At 43.6% G+C, this 20048-nt stretch overlaps 1 protein-coding gene across 1 annotated transcript in view; it reads right to left on the bottom strand.

Moving 5' to 3' along the window:
* Positions 1-19188, bottom strand: part of CCDC186 (coiled-coil domain containing 186) — a 40810-nt gene extending 21622 nt beyond the window's left edge. Inside the window, exons 1-2 of the mRNA XM_054163444.1 lie at positions 19071-19188; positions 3575-4268 (exon numbers count right to left, since the gene is read on the bottom strand). Of these exons, the coding sequence (XP_054019419.1) occupies positions 3575-4268; positions 19071-19104 (728 nt within the window). The 5' untranslated portion in view covers positions 19105-19188. The remainder of the gene's footprint in view (positions 1-3574; positions 4269-19070) is intronic.
* Positions 19189-20048: the final 860 nt, after the last annotated feature.

Below are 20048 nucleotides of genomic sequence, written 5' to 3'. Positions count from 1 at the left end.
ATTGCAGCACTTTGGGGCTGTTATGGTCCATGGCAACACGAGACATTTGGTACCTCTATGCAACTACAGCACTATAGAATACAGAACAAAATACAGAACTATAAATGTTAATAGTTTTAAAGGTACTTGTAAGACAATCACTTCCAGACAGAGAGCTCCACCAGTCAAATGATACAAATACAGTATCTGTGTTTTCAGATACAAGAAGGCCTACAAGAAGGCTGGGGAGGGACTTCTCAGGATATCAGGTACCGATGGGACTAGGAGGAATGGAATGAAGCTGGAGGTGGGGAGATTCAGGCTGGATGTGAGGAGGAAGCTCTTCACCATGAGAGTGGTGAAGCCCTGGAATGGGTTGTCCAGGGAGGTAGCTGAGGCCCTGTCCCTGGAGGTGTTTAAAACCAGGCTGGATGAGGCTCTGGCCAGCCTGATCTAGTGTGGGGTGTCCCTGCCCATGGCAGGGGGCTTGGAACTAGATGATCCTTGTGGTCCCTTTCAACCCTGACTGATACTATGATATGGATTGCTTGCTAAGAAACAGAACCCTGATTTTTTAAGTCCTAAATAGGTAACTACAACAATGTCCACCATAATACTCTTTACAAAGTTCAATTTTATAGCAATAGGTTGTTTCTTTGCAGCTCAGCTGTTTGGAGCTTGTGTTGAAGCTGCCCTGTGCTTGATCTTTTTCTGCATTGCAACAGAAGATATTTACACATGAAATGCAGAAGTTACAATGACAGAATTGTTGAATAAAGTCACAAACATCCTTAAATGTGTGATATTTAAATGTTTGAAGACAGAGTTAGATGGTGGACATTTTAGACCACTAATTGCACTAATTTGTGGGAGCACTGTGTCCAGCTCTGGGCCCCTCAGTTTAAGAAACATGTTGAGATGCTCAAACGTGTCCAGAGAAAGGCAACAAAGCTGGGGAGGGGTTTGGAGCACAGCCCTATGAGGAGAGGCTGAGGGAGCTGGGGTTGCTTAGCCTGGAGAAGAGGAGGCTCAGGGGAGACCTTCTTGCTCTCTACAACTACCTGAAGGGAGGTTGTAGCCAGGTGGGGGTTGGTCTCTTCTCCCAGGCAACCAGCACCAAAACAAGAGGACACAGTCTCAAGCTGTGCCAGGGGAGGTTTAGGCTGGATGTTAGGAAGAAATTCTTCACAGGAAGAGTGATTGGCCATTGGAATGTGCTGCCCAGGGAGGTGGTGGAGTCACCATCACTGGAAGTATTTAAGAAGAGACTGGATGAGGCACTTGGTGCCATGGTTTAGTTGATGAGATGATCTTGGGTGATAGGTTGGACTCCATGATCTTGAAGGTCTTTTCCAACCTGGTTAATTCTGTATTCTGAGACATGTATTTACCTGAACAAGACATTTAAGTATTCCATTACTGATATTTTCATCTTGGTTCCCCCCCTTTTTTTTTTTTCAGTTAGAAATCTCTAAACTACAAAGAATTCAAAACCACCAGTGAAAGAAAGCTCAGCACTTCTGATCTGTTTTCTAATCTATTAATGAACATTCCAGGATTATAAATTAATCTACACAATTACTGCTCACCTTTATCTCTTAGATCTGATCACAGGAGACAACTGGGCTATTTCCAGAGCAATGTTACAAGAGATCCTGCTGATCATAAACTAAGAGACAAAAAAAATCAACCCAATCCAGAATGCCCTTTGGACCAAACAAACTGTTCCTCAGCAGTTTTACACTCTTGAGGTGAGGCCCCAAGAGTCAAAGGGGTGCAGCTGGGAGGGCAGCTGGCAGGGGAAAAAAAGGAAAAATAGGAGACCAAAGATGTTTATATGGAAACCTTTCTGTGTGTACATAATATAGCATGTATTTATACAAATAGTCATCTCTAGGAAAGTAGCCCATGGCTGAAAACAGAGACCTGCCTTGGAGTTTACCATAAATAATAAGTAAGACCCACACAACTTGTTAACTTCTGACCTCCTGGAATTACAACCATTTACACACCCACCACTTCAAATTCCCACTCCTCCTCCATAAGTACTGAATACCTAACTGCATTCCCAAGCATTCCTGTCACCAACTGTTCTGTTAGAGGTCAGCTAGTGAGGTGCAAGACACTATCTTCCCTACTGGGCATTTCTCCTTTTGTCTGGTATCCCTCCCTTTGATGTCCTCCCCTCCCACAGTACTGGGGATGATGGGGTAAAGGACCTGGGGGTCCTGGTGGATGGAAGGTTGACCATGAGCCAGCAATGCGCTCTTGTGACCAAGAAGGCCAATGCCATTCTGGGGTGTATTAGAAGGGGAGTGGTTAGTAGGTTGAGAGAGGTTCTCCTCCTCCTCTACCCTGCCCTGGTGAGGCCACATCTGGAATAGTTTACACAGAATAAACCAGGTTGGAAGAGACCTTCAAGATCATCGCGTCCAACCCATCAACCAATCCAACACCACCTAAACAACTAACCCATGGCACCAAGCACCCCATCAAGTCTCCTCCTGAACACCTCCAATGATGGCGACTCCACCACCTCCCCAGGCAGCCCATTCCAATGGGCAATCACTCTCTCTGTATAGAACTTCTTCCTGACATCCAACCTAAACCTCCCTGGCGCAGCCTAAGACTGTGTCCTCTTGTTCTGGTACTGGCTGCCTGGGAGAAGAGACCAACATCCGTCTGTCTACAACCTCCCTTCAGGTAGTTGTAGAGAGTAATAAGGTCACCCCTGAGCCTCCTCTTCTCCAGGCTAAGCAACCCCAGCTCCCTCAGCCTCCCCTCATAGGGCTTGTGTTCCAAACCCCTCACCAACTTTGTTGCCCTTCTCTGGACTCGTTCCAGCAAGTCAACATCCTTCCTAAACGGAGGGGACTGGGCCCATCAGTTCAAGAAGGACCTCAGGGAATTGCTTGAAAGAGTCCAGTGCAGAGCCACAAAGACGCTGAAGGCAGTGGAACAGCTCTCTTAAAGAGGAAAGGCTGAGGGATCTGGTGCTCTTTAGCTTGGAGAAGAGGAGACTAAAGGGTGACCTCATTCATGTTTATAAAGTTGATAAGCCATGCAATTCAAAAGTCTTCCTACAAAATGCATTAAGACTGCAGTTTATCTGCGATGACATTTCCCAGCCAAAGAATAGCTCTCAGCTGATTATCAGCTTCACTGGACTATGACAGGAGATTGAACACTACTTGAAAAAGAAACAAGCCATTTCCAACTCATAAACACGCTGCAGGAATTAGTGATTACAAAGAGTCATTTAGCCAAAGATATCTATCAACTGAATGAATCCTGTGCTATTTTTATATCACCATCACTTTCACAGTATGGAAGTCATTCTAAAGAGTAGCAGGCTATTCAAATTCAACTGAACAGTTGGCTATTCAGCTCCTGCCAAATTCCACAAGGATCCAGAGATCTAAGCACGCATTTTCATTTACAAGTACATACCACAAGCAAAAAACAATTCCTCATTGCAAGAGCATCATTTAAAAAGCTCATTAACTGTCCTCGAGACAACTCATGAGAGACTATTTTTCACATTCCAAATCGTTGCACACACCTCCAGCTGTGATGAGCAGACTCAAATACTCACTTTTTGATGGTTTGCTCCTGCTCCAGATACTTCTCCTGCACGCACTTTTCGAACACGGCCAAGGCATGCTCGCCCTTCCGCACGCCATTGGGGAACTTTCCTTCCTTTGAAAAATCTGGAGAGAGGAGTTCAGACTCTATTTCCTTTAGCAAATCCTCCTGTGAGGAAGTCTGATGGATTGTGGAAATGAGCTTCTTTGTGCAGTCTGTGTCGTAAGGGCTCTCTGAATAGATTTTGTTGCTGTTTTTTTTCACCAGCTCGGACTCCTCGCTTAGCTCCTCTAATATTTCCATTAATGACTGCTCTGTCTGACTGGGGTTTGGATCTTGTCTTTGAAGTTCTTCACTAGATAAATGTTCTGGTTTTGTGGAGCTTTCTACCTTTCTTTCTGAGCAGCTATTGGAACAGCAACCATCCTCTCTGCACTGCTGGTCTTCTCTTCCTGCCAGAGCCCCATTGCTGCTTACGTCAACGGCTGTTGAATCCTGGTTAGAGGGCAGCAACCTTGATTCCCTTTCCAGCACACCAGCATCATCTCCACTGTAACTGATGTTTGAGCAGTCCTTCATTGCAGATGTTTTATCAGACTTCTCATTATCTAGACACTTGGAAGAGGCATCATCTGACAGACTGACTGGCTCCAGTGTGCTCTGCATGTCTGGTAAATGTCCCTCCATCATTTGCTTCTGAAAACCTGAAAGCAGAATTCACATTACACAACACATTATATTCAAAATCAAAATGAAGAGGGATTGAGAGAGGAGAAATAATGGCTACTGGAAAGGAAAATTTAAAAGGCAAAAATATTTAGATACACAGATGTCATGCAGAGTTTGATGATCTTCCAGGCTTTTACATAAAAGCTCCCATACACATTTTTCTAAAGGAAGGTGAGAAATCAAGGACAGCAAACAAGAAGTAGGGAGCCAGAAAGTGCCAAGACAATAAAGAGAAGTAAAGCTTTTTAGAAGGAATAATTCTATCAATTACATCCATAAAAATTCTAAGCAATCACCTCTGAAAAAAACCCTTCAGGCATAAAATAACAATAAAAATAATCTACAGCTGGTTTTATTTTCCTATACATGACTCCCAAAACAGGAGTATGTCTTGACTTACTCATTCTTACAACATAGGTTGATGCCCTTCTTATCCAGTCAGGATATTCAGCTTCCTTACTGTCATGTCCTTACTCTATACCCATACAGCGAGGTGTCTCTGTGCACACCACCCTAAAGGAAGGGGCTGGGTGAGGATAGGGGTGAGATTCTCTATTTCCATCTGCTTTGAAGTCAAAATCCCTTGCTGGAAGAGCACAGATGGTCTGCAGCAGATCTGCAGTCTCAAAGAGTAGCTTTCAGAGCAAACATCTGAGGAACTGAAAGCTATGTAGAAAGGGTTCTGCTAGAAGGGCACCATATTGAGCTCCAAATAGCCAGAACACTTTGGGAAGAGTCTGGGTATAATGCTCCATCTTCTTTTTCAGGAATCCCAGATGGTCAGGTGTCTGGAAAGACTGCTGGCATTTTTAGCAAGCACAAGTTGCCCTTATATAACTTCCATTTGATCAAATTCATTAGAATCATAGAATGGGCTGGGTTGGAAGGAACCTCTGAAGACCATCTAGTCCTAACTTCCTGGGTGCAATCCTCCTGCCCAATACTGGATAAATTAAGACTATTTTAAAACAATGGAATTTTTTTTCTGTTGTTTGTAAGTTCAACTTTGTTACTCCAACAATTATCTCAAAGGAAGCAAGAACCTTGCAACATCAGGCTTGTTTTCATACTTGCTTTCTCATTTGTTTAGCTTTCTCTTTCTTACAGTCACACAGCCCTAGTCATTCAGCTTCAGGCTGTCCTTTTGACTCCATCTGAATGAAAACAACCTCCCTGTGCTGCCTGGCTCCACTCCTCCTGAATCCTGCCTTATTAACCAACACTTAGCACTGAGGCACAGTTAAAAAGGAGGGATAGATGAATCTCATTAGGTCTATGACTAATAGCTACCACTATCACCTTTTACTGTTTGGTATAAACATCAGAATAGAACATAAAATGCAGCAGCCTCAGCCCAGTTGACTCTATCAGGAAATTCCATCAAATGAAAAACCTACCACTAGTATCTAAAACCAACAGCTGGGCTACAACTGCCAGGTAATCAATGAGGAAAGAACAGGGAAAAGTGAGCACAGGGTTGAAAGGATAAAAGAGAATGTGCTGCAAGTGGGTAACATTCACCAAGCAAATGATAACTACATTAATTTGATTGCTACAGCCCCTAAACCAGCACAAATCAACAGGAACCAGAAAGCATCTGGTAAGGAAAGCTGCAAATGAGAATAGAGATTGTGAATGTGAGAGTTTATACATGTGAAACTTTTACAAGGGCTCCCCATTTTACAAACAGATTCTTCTGATATTAATAAGAAGAGGTTACCCAAGGAGGTGGTAGAGTCACTGTCCTTGGAAGGGTTCAAGAAGTGTGTGAACATGGAGCTTTAAGACCTGGTTTACTGGCCATGGTGGTGCTAGGTGGATGACTGGACTTGATGATCCTAGAGGTCTTCTCCAACCAAAACCATTCTGTGATTCAAATAAGATCTCTGCTTTCCCTTTGCTTCGAAAGATTTATGCTTAAGTCAACAATGGAGCCAACCAGCCCATCCACTTGGTCTGTGCAGCCAAAACAACTGCCCTTTGGGTACCAACCTACTTTTAGGTAACTTCTGCTAGCAATGAAAAATTCACAATCTACCTACTGTTACTCTAAAATAAAGCAAACAAAAGAAAATACCCCCACTGATCTTAATTTGCAAGGGAAAAGAATAAACCTCACTGCAAGGGAAAGCATTATTTGACAGTAGCAGAACATACTAGCTTCTTCTTAATTAAAAAGCTGGTTTACAAGCCAAATGTTTTGAGACTGGGGCACTTAGTAGTCAATAACCAGAAGACAATTTGCAAATGATGCTGTTAAGAGGGAAGAAAAATTCACCTTTTTTTCATCTGTTCCTTCTTGTCACAGGTATCTTAAAATCCACTCAACTGTAGTAAGAGGCTGTACTAGTACAAAGCTGAGACAGTTCTACAGCAGTTACTCTAAGCTCTTCCTGACAATTTCTCTGGAATTATCAGAGGGGGTTTTGCTCATTTAAAAAGTACTTTCTCAAATGTTATAAGCCAGCATCACCACCACCACCCCCGACCAAAACTTGCGGCTGTCTGATGTATTAACATCTCAAAGCAGCTCATCACTGCCCAGCTGTTGCAGTTCACCACTCCAACAAGAAAAGAAGTGGCAAAATTAGATATGTGAACTTTAATGCTGGTTACCACACCTAAAAATCTCTATTTCAGTCACCAGACTGGATGGTATTTCTCTTTATATGAAAGCAATAGGTGAAAAATACAGCCCTGTTAAGACAGTACATAGAATCATAGAATTGTGAGGGTTGGAAGGGACCTCAAGGATCATCTAGCTCCAACCCCCTTGCCATGGACAGGGACACCTCACACTAGACCAGGCTGCTCAGAGCCACATCCATCCTGGCCTTAAAAACCTCCAGGGATGAGGCTTCTGCCACCTCCCTGGGCAACCTGTTCCAGCGTCTCACCACCCTCATATTGGGAAGGATGCTAAATTTTCATCTCACCTGTGTTACTTCTGTCTGCAAATGATACTGTGAATTGGTAGAAGAAAGATTCATTTAGGTGGAAGTAAAAATACAATTGTTTGCATACCTCAATTAGCTGCAGAGCAATAAAAGGCCACCAACTCCATGTCCCTATCTTAAACTTAATCATAAATAAAGCACAGGGTTTGTAACAAACACACAGGCAATTTGAATACTGACTATAAAATTCAGTTAAAGCAGGAAAAATAAATTATCATGATTTAGTGTTCCCTGTAGACTTGCTCCAATTTTCAGTGGTACCAAGAATAGAACTTACCACATGAAGAATGTTGCCAGCCTCTCCAATTCCAATGTGCTGCTCAAAGCTACCTAAATCTGTTCACAACACAAGCAAGTGAGGTGCTGGGGTTATTTTGCCTACTGCCCCTGTGTAGAACTATCTTTTGTATTATAATGACTAACTTTCAAACAGAAATAATGCTTGATTTGTCATAGGATATCATTTATCTTCCTATCAGAAATATCCAGGCAAAGAAATCATTTGGAGCAATCATCAATTCAAGTTCATCTTGATATAGCTGAAGGGCCTGGAGAATAAATCTTACGAAGAGCAACTGAAGGAGCTGAGACTGCTTATCATAGAATCAATAAGGCTGGAAGACACCTCAAACATCATCAAGTCCAACCTGTCACCCAAGACCTCATGACTACTCAACCATGGCATCAAGTGCCACATCCAATCCCCTCTTGAACTCCTCCAGGGATGGTGACTCCACCACCTCCCTAGGCAGCACATTCCAATGGCTAACAACTCTCAGAAGAACTTTCTCCTCACCTCGAGCCTAAACTTCCCCTGGTGCAGCTTGAGACTGTGCCCTCTTAGTCTGAAAAGAGAGGAGGTCGAGGGGAGACCTCATTGCTCTCTCTAACTACCTGAAAGGACGTTGTGGAGAGGCTGGTGCTGGCCTCTTCTCACAGGTAATTAGTGGCCTCAAGCTATGACTGGGTAGGTTTAGACTGGACAGTAGGGGGAAAAAAATTCACAGAAAAAGCAGACAGGCATTGGAATGAGCTGCCCAGGGAGGTGGTTGAGTCACCAACCCTGGATGTGTTTAAAGGTCATCTGGATGTGGTGCTTGGGGATATGGTTTAGGGACGAACCTTGTAGAGTGGGGTTCTCGGTTGGACTTGGTGATCCTGAGGGTCTTTTCCAACCTGAATATTTCAAATCCCTCTTGAATACCCTAAGTGTGTTATGCCATCCTCAGGCAAATGAATATAGCAGATACAAGGCCAGAGACAGAAAACTGCAGTAACGATACAAAGCAGGAGCCTTTTGTGCAGTAAGCAAAAGGGATTGTGTGAAAGTCACTTAAAATGATCAACACAGTCACCCTGGCAATAGCTAGCTGAAATGAAACATGCTAATATTTAACTGTTTCACATCAAACATGCAATTACAGCAAGTCCCAGATAACTGGACATGAAATACATATTTGATAGCAGCTCCACGTCTTTCCAGGTTCCATATCCATCTTTTATTATCCTACTGATCCTTAAAAATGATCTTCCAAAAATCAGGGAATTATTAAGACTACAGTATCACTCTCACAGAATACTTCAGAAAACAAAATAGGTTAGTGTCTTTCATGATGTCTTCCAGAGGCATCAAAAGCAATCAAAAAAAGGCAAGCCTGCAACTGTTTTACATCTTGTTTATGCATTGGACAAGCAAATTGTGGAAGGTTGGCATACAGCACATGGAATGAATAGCAAAAGTGCCAGGTGAGCCCCGGCGACCTCCTTGCACTGTTCTGCCTTAGCACAAGCACTTGCTCTGCTACTCCTCAAGGCTGATTCTCTGAACAGTATGGCAAGTGTCCTGCCCCTCAGTGCCCCCCAAGTGGTTTTTGTCTTGCTTTCACAGCATATATGCCTCCTCCTGCTTATGCCACTGGAGAATTCAATCACTACAAAATCAACTTAAAACACCCAGGCTAGGAACTTCTCAAATTAGCATTCTGAGATTAGCCCAGCCCAAGCTCGCCTGTCTGCATACCTAGAATAACCAGCCATCTGTGAGACAGCCACACATCGAGGGTGGCATGTGGAAAGCTTTCTGTCCCTGGCTTGTAATTCTTTCCACTGCTGTGACAGGACTCTGCACTCACACAACTGGTTTGACCAGCTCTCCGCCTCCTCACAATTAATCTGACACTCTAACACACCTCCTGCCCCTATTCTGAAGTTAAGAGGACAGCCATCTGTGTCTCTCCACAATGCAGGAACACAAAGCAAAGCAAGTGGAAATACATCAATGGAAAACCTGGTGATGCGGTAGCAGAGAATGAGGAAACAAACACAGCTCAACTGAGCTTCCTTAACAGCAATAATGGCCCACAGGCCCCATCCACACAAGCAAACAAAAACATTTCTCTGCACACATACCTCAGATACAGACAGGCTGTACCATTCCAAAACTGTATTAGCAGACAGTTAAGACCTAACATTTCAGCCTCAAAATTCAAGCCCTTTCTCTCTCCAACTCTTACTTTTTTCCCTCCTCTATCTGCCTATTACCAACTAAGTGAAAGGAGCGAAAAGGATAAAAAAGGAAAAAATAAAGAATATCAAAGTTGTTCACTTGTTCCTTTCCACATATGCCTTAACAGTAAATTCTGACTTCAGCACCCATTCACAGAACGTGGAGAAAAGCAGTTTCTCTACCAGTCAGTCCTCTCCCTCTAGTGACAATGACCCTACACACCGACTTCGTAAGGGTGCTTTTGACACACTCATCCCTTGTCCGTCAGGTTATGCACTCAAGCCACTTGAAAATCTTCCCCCTCCATTCCAGTACTGCTAATTCCCAGCCACTAGAAGGTAATTCATGATGAAAGCAACTCCCTGTGCGCTTCCTGCTATCTGCACAGATCTAATTAAGAACACAGCCTCGCTCAGCTCTAGTCTGCTGGTCTGTTTTTACAGGCATGCACTGAGAATATGGTACATTTTAATTCAATATTATGCCATTCCAAACCGCCTGTCTTTTCAATCTTCTTATGGAGCACAAACATGATTCTTTTAAATCCCTGACTACAAAGAACTTCCCTAAGCAGATGTACTATTAATGCTAGCATTTAATTACATAAAATACAGTGCCTGATCCATTCCACACTTACACTGTAAACAGTCAAGAAGGAGCAAGCGGCTTTGTTTCAACCAACAAGATGCAAGGTGGCATCTAAAGAAGCATATTAAGTGACAACTATAGGAAGATTTTTTCCTGAGGTGTGGCTTTCTAGAACAATTCATTAACAACATGGGTTAAAAAAAAGAAGAAAGTGTGTGCCTTGTCACCTAGTAACTATCACAATGGAGCTCTCGTACAATAAACAGATTAAAGAATGACAGAAGTGTGTGCCCAGGATGGTTCTGTTAAGCAAACAGACTGACAGTCAAGGTCCCAAGAAAGCAAAGTCACCCTTGGAAGAGAAAAAATAAATACATTTAAGCTGCAAAGCTTACTGTAGAGAAAGAGGGACCAATGATTCACGGGTGCATGTGTACACAAAAACTTGTTCAAACCAGGGCAGATTTTTGCAAAGAGCACTGAGGTAAGTGACTCTGAAGCACAAAGCATTATGGAAGGGAAGTAGTAACAATTAGTTAATACAGTAAATGCAGTTTATGGTACATCAGACACATTCAATCATGCATTACATCATATAGTGGTCAGCAGCTTTTGATTATGGCAGTTCCCTTCAACAAAGAAGGATTTTGCGTCACCTTTAGGTAGGGAATTTTCACTCAAAGCTCTGCTCCTAAGAGAAACCCTGTAGCAGAGCCACTGATGTAGGGGGAATTATCTACTCTCCAAACAAGTTAGTGGGCAATCCACAAAATAGTGAACACACAGTTCTGCCATCAGCTAAAACCACATGTGCTTTTAACCTGTGGATATGTAAAAAGCATCCAGTCAGATTTTACAGAATACAAAGCAAACTCATTTTTAAATAGAAGAACAGGTAAACATACAAAGCTACCCTCTCCCTTTTCCATATCATATCCATCACAGCAGAGCACTCAAGTTTCCTTTAATAAAGTCTCAAAATGACCCAAAGCTGCAATACAGATATGATGCAATGGAAGAGAGTAGGTTGGAGACAGGGAATGGAGTGATGACATGCTCCATGGCTTATGGGCAGATGACCCCAACAGTCAGCAGTGCCCTAAGTACCATGACCAGGCCAGGCAAGAAGCTAAATGACAGAAAAAGCTGATGACACCAACAAAAGCAGCCCAAGCTCCCAAAAGTCATTAGCACTCTTAGGTGGACGTCACCTCAGCACTCATACAGTTGCACTGCCACTGCAGTCCATGCTATAAATTTGCCAAGGAAACACTGTGGATCTCTAAACAAAGTCCACATCTTTACAGGAAAACACCTACCTGGAAAATAAGCCCCTTGAATTGCTTCAGAGCAATTCTCTCTACATTCTAATTTGAGATGCTTATTTCCTGGTCCTTTCTCAAACTGCCCTGGATCGATAATTCACCAAATTGCTGCTGTTATTCTTTATTTTGCTTTTCAAGATAAGCTCCACTGGAAATTCATCATAAAAATCTAAGTAAACACTCTTAAGCAATAATCTCCTCAGATGGCCTGTAATAGTCACTAACCTTCCACATTGGTTCTGGGTTTTGAACTCTTGGCAAACTAAAGTAAATGAAACAAATTATCACCCTTGCTATGCAATTCCAGTTTGGTGCACAGCTTGCCTTGTCAGTTCCTGGGAGAAGGGGTAAGGCTTGTCCTTTGGCCACCTTCCTGTGAAGATAGCTAGAAGAGGGATTTAATCTTAACATCCTCAGCCTGCCAAGTTAAAGAAAATCACTGCTTCTCCCTAGTACTGGGCTAGAAGATCTGGGCAGAACTACATAACTCAAATAGCCAGCTATCTGCCCCAAGTGCTGTGTTGTCCAGGTGGCCAAGAAGGCCAATGACATCCTGGCCTGGATCAGGAAACATGTGGCCAGCAGGAGCAGGGAGGTCATTCTGACCCTGGACTCAGCACTGGTTAGGCCACACCTTGAGTCCTGTGTCCAGTTCTGGGCCCCTCAGTCTAGGAAAGATGTTGACTTGGTAGAAGGTGTCCAGAGAAGGGCAACAAAGCTGGGGAGGGGTTTGGAGCACAAGCCCTATGAGGAGAGGCTGAGGGAGCTGGGGTTGCTTAGCCTGGAGAAGAGGAGGCTCAGGGGAGACCTTATTGCTCTCTAGAACTACCTGAAGGGAGGCTGTAGCCAGGTAGGGGTTGATCTCTTCTGCCAGGCAACCAGCACCAGAACAAGAGGACACAGTCTCAAGCTGCACCAGGGGAAGTTTAGGCTGGAGGTGAGGAAGATGTTCTTCATAGAGAGAGAGATTGCCCATTGGAATGTGCTGCCCAGGAAGGTGATGGGAGTCACCATCACTGGAGGTGTTTAAAAAGAGACTGGATGGGGTGCTGGGTGCCACGGTTTAGTTGATTAGACAGTACTGGATGATAGGTTAGACTTGATGATCTCAAAGATCTTTTCCAACCTAGTTAATTCTATTCTATTCTACTGTTCTCTGTACCAGATTTCAACTTACTTTACAAACATCTCTGCTCCTCTGTGTCCTCCTCTCAATTTAACTTGAACTGCACATTTGATCTATGGGTTTACACAGATCTATTACTTTTTTGCTAGCAGATCACAATGTTGTGGCAGTGAGAAAGGGAGAAATAGCTTCATGTAGATACTGGAGGTACCAGATGCAGACACTTATGATACAGTTCAATTTTAGCAAAGCTGAATTTAGGAAAGCAGACATACAGCTTACCTACATATTTAGAAAGTTGTGGGTTTTATCTCTGTGTAACAAGTGCTGTATGAACAGAAAATGTAACCTAGTTAAAGCAGTCTGAAACATAAAGCTCTCATAACTGCCCGCCTGCAATTCTCTGGACAGCAAAGCGAGCACCTGAAACTGTAGATGGTCTAAACAGATGTCAGAAAGCATTTCTTCTGTTTTCAGTGCTCCAGCTTTCTAAGAGGTCTGTTCATTTATATGCATTATATCTGGAGACTGAAATGTGATCAGCTTAGCTGCATGACCTTTCAAAGCTGATCTAGTAATAAAAGTCATAATTGAAGAAAACCAAGACACACAACAAGCAGACCAACAAAACAACAGACATCTACAGCTAGAATTGTGAGGTCTGGAAGATAGAAGGGTTGCTTTTTTAAATGTAAAAGGCATTATCCTCATGGAATTATAGCTGCTGAAGAAGACATTTAATTTACCAATGAGTCAGAAAAAAAATACTCAAATGCAGTCATGTGAATTTCCAGTAGGAAATCATATGCATTTTACAGCCATTCTGAAGATTAACACACTGCAAGTCACATTGTAATACACTTTCTATTACCCCAGCCTTCCAACTACAAATAAAAGCTCTCAGCAACACATCCAGACACACCTACCAACACATACTGCTCTCCTTGACTCAACTACTAATGAAACTTCCAATACATGTCTTTATACTCTTCCATGCCTTGACCTGAAAAGCACTGAACACTAGAAGCTCCCCATCTTCAGCAAACTCCAGAGCTTAAACTTCAGCTTTTTTTTTGCCAGGGTGGAATCTAACATTTACTCTGTAACTAAGGACTGAATCTTAAGTCAGTAATATTAAGCAATATGTTCCAAAACATGCCATTTTTTCTGACATGATTGTCAAAAATTCATATAAAGGCAGATCAGCAACGACCTAAATCTATCCTGAGATAGCAGGCTCATACTCATTCCTTGGCAACTATGATTCAGCAGTAATTGTCACTTTTAAAAACAAGTAATATGTGGAAGTGCATAATCAGTATGGATTCGACCCTTAATACAGCTCTGCCTCTTAGTCACTCATGCTAAGCACAGACAATATTAAATTGATTCATGTTTACAAGTGCTTCATAGCACTCAAGCAGAACCCAAACTCAGAAGGCCTTCTCTTCATGTAGACAGCTACTAAAGCTCATGAAGAAAATATAAATACACAAAATCACAGAATGCTTTGGGTTGGAAGGGACCTTTAAAGGTCTAGTTCAGACCCCACCCCCTGCAGAGAGCAGCTATGTCTTTAACTAGATCAGGTTGCTCAGGTAACTTCAACAAAACCACTTGTACCACTTCAATGCATTGGCTCCTTCCTCAGCCACTGCAGTACAGGTAATGGTAAAGACATTTTTAATACTGCTTTGCATTTCAACTCATGCATCTATGAAATGAAGTGACACATAACTGAAGTTTCAACAGTCAAAGGTTTTTCTTGATGCAGCTCTGATGTTCATCTGAAGACCTCAACAAAAGCAAAAACTGCACACCAGCACCATCTGAACACTTCAGTTACAGACCCACCTCCCTCTTGCAATTGGAAACTCAGGTGTTAAACTGAGATGCAATATAATCCACTCCAACACTGGAGATGGACTTTGTTTCAAAGAGTTAATTATAATTTATTGGCTGAGGAATACTGAAGAGAATTCTAATGATTGTCAAGAGTTTTCTTGACAAGCTCCACACATGCAAAGCAAGCAGCAACCACAGCAAGGCTTAAGGAAGTTCAATACAACAAAGCTTCAGAAATGCAACAGCATTTATTAGAAAGGCCATAACTCATTTGTCTGAACAGTTTGTTCCAAAAAGGGCCTGACTAATGCTCTCCTTAAATAACATCCCACAAAAAAGTCTCTTGGAAACCTAACCTTACATGAATTCTAACAGACTAATAAGTACTTTCTACTATCTTCAAAGGCATTATCCCAAGACAAAGACATTAAAGTAACCATTAACAACCACACAACTGTAAAAAAGAAAAAAAAAATCACAGAACTACCACTTTATTTCAATTAAGCTTTCATTTCCAACCTATGACACTCAGGTGAGAGATGAAGCTGTAGGACAGCTTATGTGCTATTGTATATGCAATTAACACTCCAACAAGACTGCTAAAGAAACAGTTTGGGGGAGTATCACAGTGCTTTTTTCCTTCTCCTATTTTTTCTTTAGTGTTACAGCATTGTTAATTGCAAAATCCAAGGTGCATCTCTTGCAGGACTTTTTCACATCTTTACTACACAAGAATGACTCTTTGAGCAAATTAAAACACTTCTCCAAGTCAGTGTCAATCTGCCACTGCACCAGAACTCTTCCCTAAAAAAAAAGATTCATGACAATAAGACTTAGGAACAAAATGAAAGACCAATTCTACAGTTTGTATTAGCAGTGAGTGTAATCCTAATACTGCTTTCACCTAAACTAATCTGAACAGACCTTTCTAGTTCATTTGTTTGGGTGAGGGGTTTGTTTCTTTTTAATCTAAACCAAAACATCCTCAAGTACTGTCTATTGCTCATCACACTTGACTGGCAAAACAAACTTTCATTTCCAGTTAACACCAAACTTATCTGTATGTTACATCTTTCATAGGGATTCCATCACAAATGGCTTTCCCAGACTAAGCATTACATCACTAGATAAGACTGCAAAGGAGGGAAACTCAAATCCTAGAGAGAATTCTTTTTTCAACTGAGGTTTATAAAGAAATGAGGATTCAGCTAAAGGAGCTCTGTTCTAGATGACAAGATACAGCAGCCAACAAATGATGAAAAGTAGCTCTAACGTGTATCAGCTGTGTAGAGGGACAACATAATCAAAAGGGACTGGGATAGAAATGTCCACAGAAACAGATTTTTTACATAATGCAGCATGAGATGTGCAGGCACGAAGCCAGAAGGACTGTTTGACATGTATTTGGTTACGTGTCCACACCTAAAGGTAATGAGAGCAGCAAGCCACCTGATTTTATAAGCGATGAAACACTATAAAAGGAGATGAAGTGTACTACAAAGCATCACAACAACACTGAAAAAGTCCATAAAATCTTAAGAATTATTGAATCATAGAATCAGTCAGGGTTGGAAAGGACCACAAGAATCATCTAGTTCCAACCCCACTGCCATGGGTAGGGACACCCCACACTAGATCAGGCTGGCCAGAGCCTAATCCAGCCTGGTCTTAAACACCTCCAGGGATGGGACCTCAACCACCTCCCTGGACAACCCATTCCAGGGTTTCACCACTCTCATGGTTAAGAACCTCTTCCTCACAACCAGCCTGAATCTCCCCACCTCCAGCATTCCATTCCAAGAGATTAAGTTGATCACCACTGCCTGTATTCCATACAAACGAGAAAGAGGGTGATGATGATGGCCTCCTGGTATTTACAGATTGCAGATACAGGAAACAAGACACACACACACACACCTCTGAGTCTCACCTACATTAGCTCTCCAATTATTAATTACACTTTTGCCAGAGACTGAACACAAGATACTGCTCTGATTCAGACAGAAGATTCTCAGGATATCACCTAGTACTGGCAAGAAGGAAAACGTAACACAACACAGTTCCATCTACACAGAAAAGCTCCAGGACTGGAATACTAACAGAACAAGCATGGCTCACTGGCACAAGTGGTAAAAGTAGCTGTGTACCGGGACACTGAGTCCTCTAGCCCAGACCTAACTTGACACAGCTCTCTGATTCAGCTCACACAAAGACTTGCTTTGATGCCCATGCTTAAAGGGAGGAGACTAGAATAGTGTGTATACACAGTAGGTACTCTCAGGATTTCCCTACTTTTAGCAGCTTAATAATTATCTCAATTATTTTTCTCTTTTTTTTAATCTTTTCTATAAACACAGATTGCATACAGTGCCAAGGTGCAAAGCTCAGCATTATATCAATTCTTTTAAGGTGAGTCAAGTGCTTCAGAAAACAAGGTTTATTCAAACTTTATCTTTGCTTACATCACAAGTGAGGTAGTTGAGTGATACTGTGTGAATTCTTTCAAAGGCAACACCAGGTTTTCATGCAAGTGGTTAATACTGTGGTAATATTAACTCTACATACAGAGCCAAACTCTAAAATAGAGTTCATCAGTTAAGGTTTAACAAGTAGGACTGGATTTGTTCCCATTGAAAGTCATGGGGCACACCTTGAATGCTATTTCTTGTCATATTAGTTCCAAGTTTGAAAGCTTATGTCTCAGGGGAAAACAATATACTAGCAACAGTGTCCTTAGTCTGTGAACTTCAAATGAGACTTGGAGCTTAAGGTTTAACACACAAAACACACAGAACTCTTACTGTTCTAAGTAAAGAAAATCAGTCTCGCCTACACCACTCGGCAACCAATACAATACCAGCAACAGCACTACTCCAAACTCTCAGGGCTTCAGCAACACACCTTCATCTCTGTTTTTCTCCACTCTTCTAGTACCAATTTGTTTCTGAAGAGGTTTTTTTTCCCCCACTTCCACTCATTTTGAGGTAGCAGGGTCTTGAATCTGTGACTCGAAGAATTACCTGTTAAAGCTTCCCAATATTGTGTTTGGCAACAGGAGAGTAAGTCCAGAACAAACCTATCCAGAATTAAGTACAGGATATTGCCAACTACTAGTAAGGTTAACCAAAATTACAGAATATTGATTTAACTTATTTGCCCTGCCTAGAAACACCACTGCATCCAGGAAAGTGCTTGCTTTTTCCCATAGCTCTTCAAAAAGCCAGCTTCAGCAAATTCAGAATTAGTTTTGGGTAGTGAAAGGTAACATCCCTGATCATTAGGGCCAAAGAAACCATTCTCTGCACTTGATTCCTTTTCTCAACATGTTGAAATAGTGACCCTCACAATACTAGCAAACACCTGTCAATAACCCCAGATTAAATCTTGCAAAACAACAGAAAACACTATTTGAAAGCCAAGGCATGAAAGGATAACTAAAGAATTTCAGAAATGGAAAAGGACTCAAAGGCAATATAGAACAAGTTTAGTTTGTGGGTTGTTTTTTCCCTTCCATGAAATGGGTGATATTTCAAACTGACAGTCTCATGAAAACATCTTCAGACTTTCAGTTTCGCCTCCTTCTAAAGCTTAACCATCTCCTCCTAAAGTCAATAGCAACACAAGCATTCACTGCAGCCAGTGAATTGGTGATTACATTTCCTTGTCGGTTTTATAATGAAGCTGTGGCTCACGCTGTTTCAACAATTTCCTTATACGACAGAGCATACGAAGGGCAGGGATCACAAGTAGCTTTTTTGTGTGCTCTGCTCAAAAGATTTTAACTTCTATGTAACAGTTTTACAAGACGTAGGAAAACATTAATAAAGCCAAACTACTGTTTTTCTAATCTTACATGCAGATTTCAGTTCTGCAAGAGATCCTCTCCTGGTCTGCACAGTCTCGCTGGAAGTATACACGTACCAGACTCACCTGTGCAGACTATTTTCCGGGACAAGATCCCAAATCCGCAAGCCTACATCATAATCATCTCGCAGAAGTTGCAGTAAAGCTTTTTGCTTTCCAGCCTAGAAGGGCACGCAGCTTTTGTAAATACCGTCCGCAAAAGCAAGGGCACGTACTCTTACTGCAACACTGCAGCTGGCTCTGAAAAAAATCCCAATAAATAACCTTCATACTGTTGTAACAGTGTCTGGGGTTTGTTATCTAATTATTTAGCCATACAGTGAAATCAACACGCAACCAGCCAACCAGGGCAACCTAGTTAATTACGTGGGGAAGAAAGCTGTCAAGAAACAAAGAGATCATGGGCCGGCACAGGAGCGAAAGCTACCGGCTCGGGAGGTCCTGACTCGGAAGGCGCTGCTAAGGCAGGACTTCACCCCCCGGGACCTCGCATCACCTCTCCTCCCAGCAGATCTCGAGCCTCACCCACGGACCCGGCGCGACCGCTGCCAGCCAAGTGCCCGCACCTGCACACACAGATCCCTTCGCAGCAGCCACCATGGCGTCGGGGCACCCGGCAGATGACTCCGTCCGCCCCCGCGGCCCCTGCGAGCCCGGCGCGACCACATCCCCCCGGGGATTATCGCCAGCTGACTCCGGCACGCCGTGGCAGGCAGCCGAAGCGGCTCACCGGCACCGCCGCCCTCCCCAAGCCCTCCGGAGGGCGCCAAGCCGTCACGTCCCTCCTCACCCCGGCACCCTTGGCCGCGGGTTGCCGTCGCACCGCCCCCTCCGTGAGCCCAGCAGCGCCTGCGGAGCTACGTGGCGCTGAGGGGCGCCGGCAACGAGCGCCTGAGCACCCACCCGCCCTCCGGCGCGGCCCCTCACCCGCTCACTACGAAGCTGGCAGAGAAGGCGGCAGCTCCCCCATGGCGGCGGTGTCCCCCGGCAGCCACCGCCGTCCCGGCGAGCTGACACATCAACAAAAATGGCGGCGCGGGCGGCGTTCTGGCACAAGGGCCGGGGGCGGGAAGAGGCGCGGCCAGCCCCCAGTAGGTGGGGCCCGGGAGAGCCCGGCGCGGGTGGTGTCGCCCCGGGTCGGGGGCTGTCCTTGCGGGCTGCGGTCGCACTCAGAGGGGGGCTGCAGGTTGTAGTTAGAGAAAATTCCCCGACACGTTCAAAGTGAGGGAGGCCAGGTGGAGCCGGTGGTGCAGCGAGGCCTGGACATCTCTGTCCCTGGCGGAATCTGTCCCGGAGCCGTCCGGGCCAGCCCGGAGCGCCCGCGGTGACGGCGTGACCAGTCTGGCCGCTGCCTCCCTCCGGTGCTCCCGCTGCGCTCCCACGGCTGCTGCTTAAAGCGCGTTCCTGACAGATTGAGAGGAACGAAACGAGACGTGAGTTGAAAGTGCTAACAGCTCCGGGAACTGAAGCTGCGAAATTTCACACCGCAGATAATTTAGAGCATATGTATAAATATTATTTCAACCGAGAGGGCTGTGCGTTTT

Source organism: Dryobates pubescens, chromosome 8 (assembly GCF_014839835.1).
Source record: "Dryobates pubescens isolate bDryPub1 chromosome 8, bDryPub1.pri, whole genome shotgun sequence".
In the NCBI taxonomy this organism is placed as follows: domain Eukaryota; kingdom Metazoa; phylum Chordata; class Aves; order Piciformes; family Picidae; genus Dryobates; species Dryobates pubescens.
The sequence above is the reverse complement of the archived record's forward strand: the minus strand, read 5'-3'. Positions and strand labels throughout refer to the sequence as shown.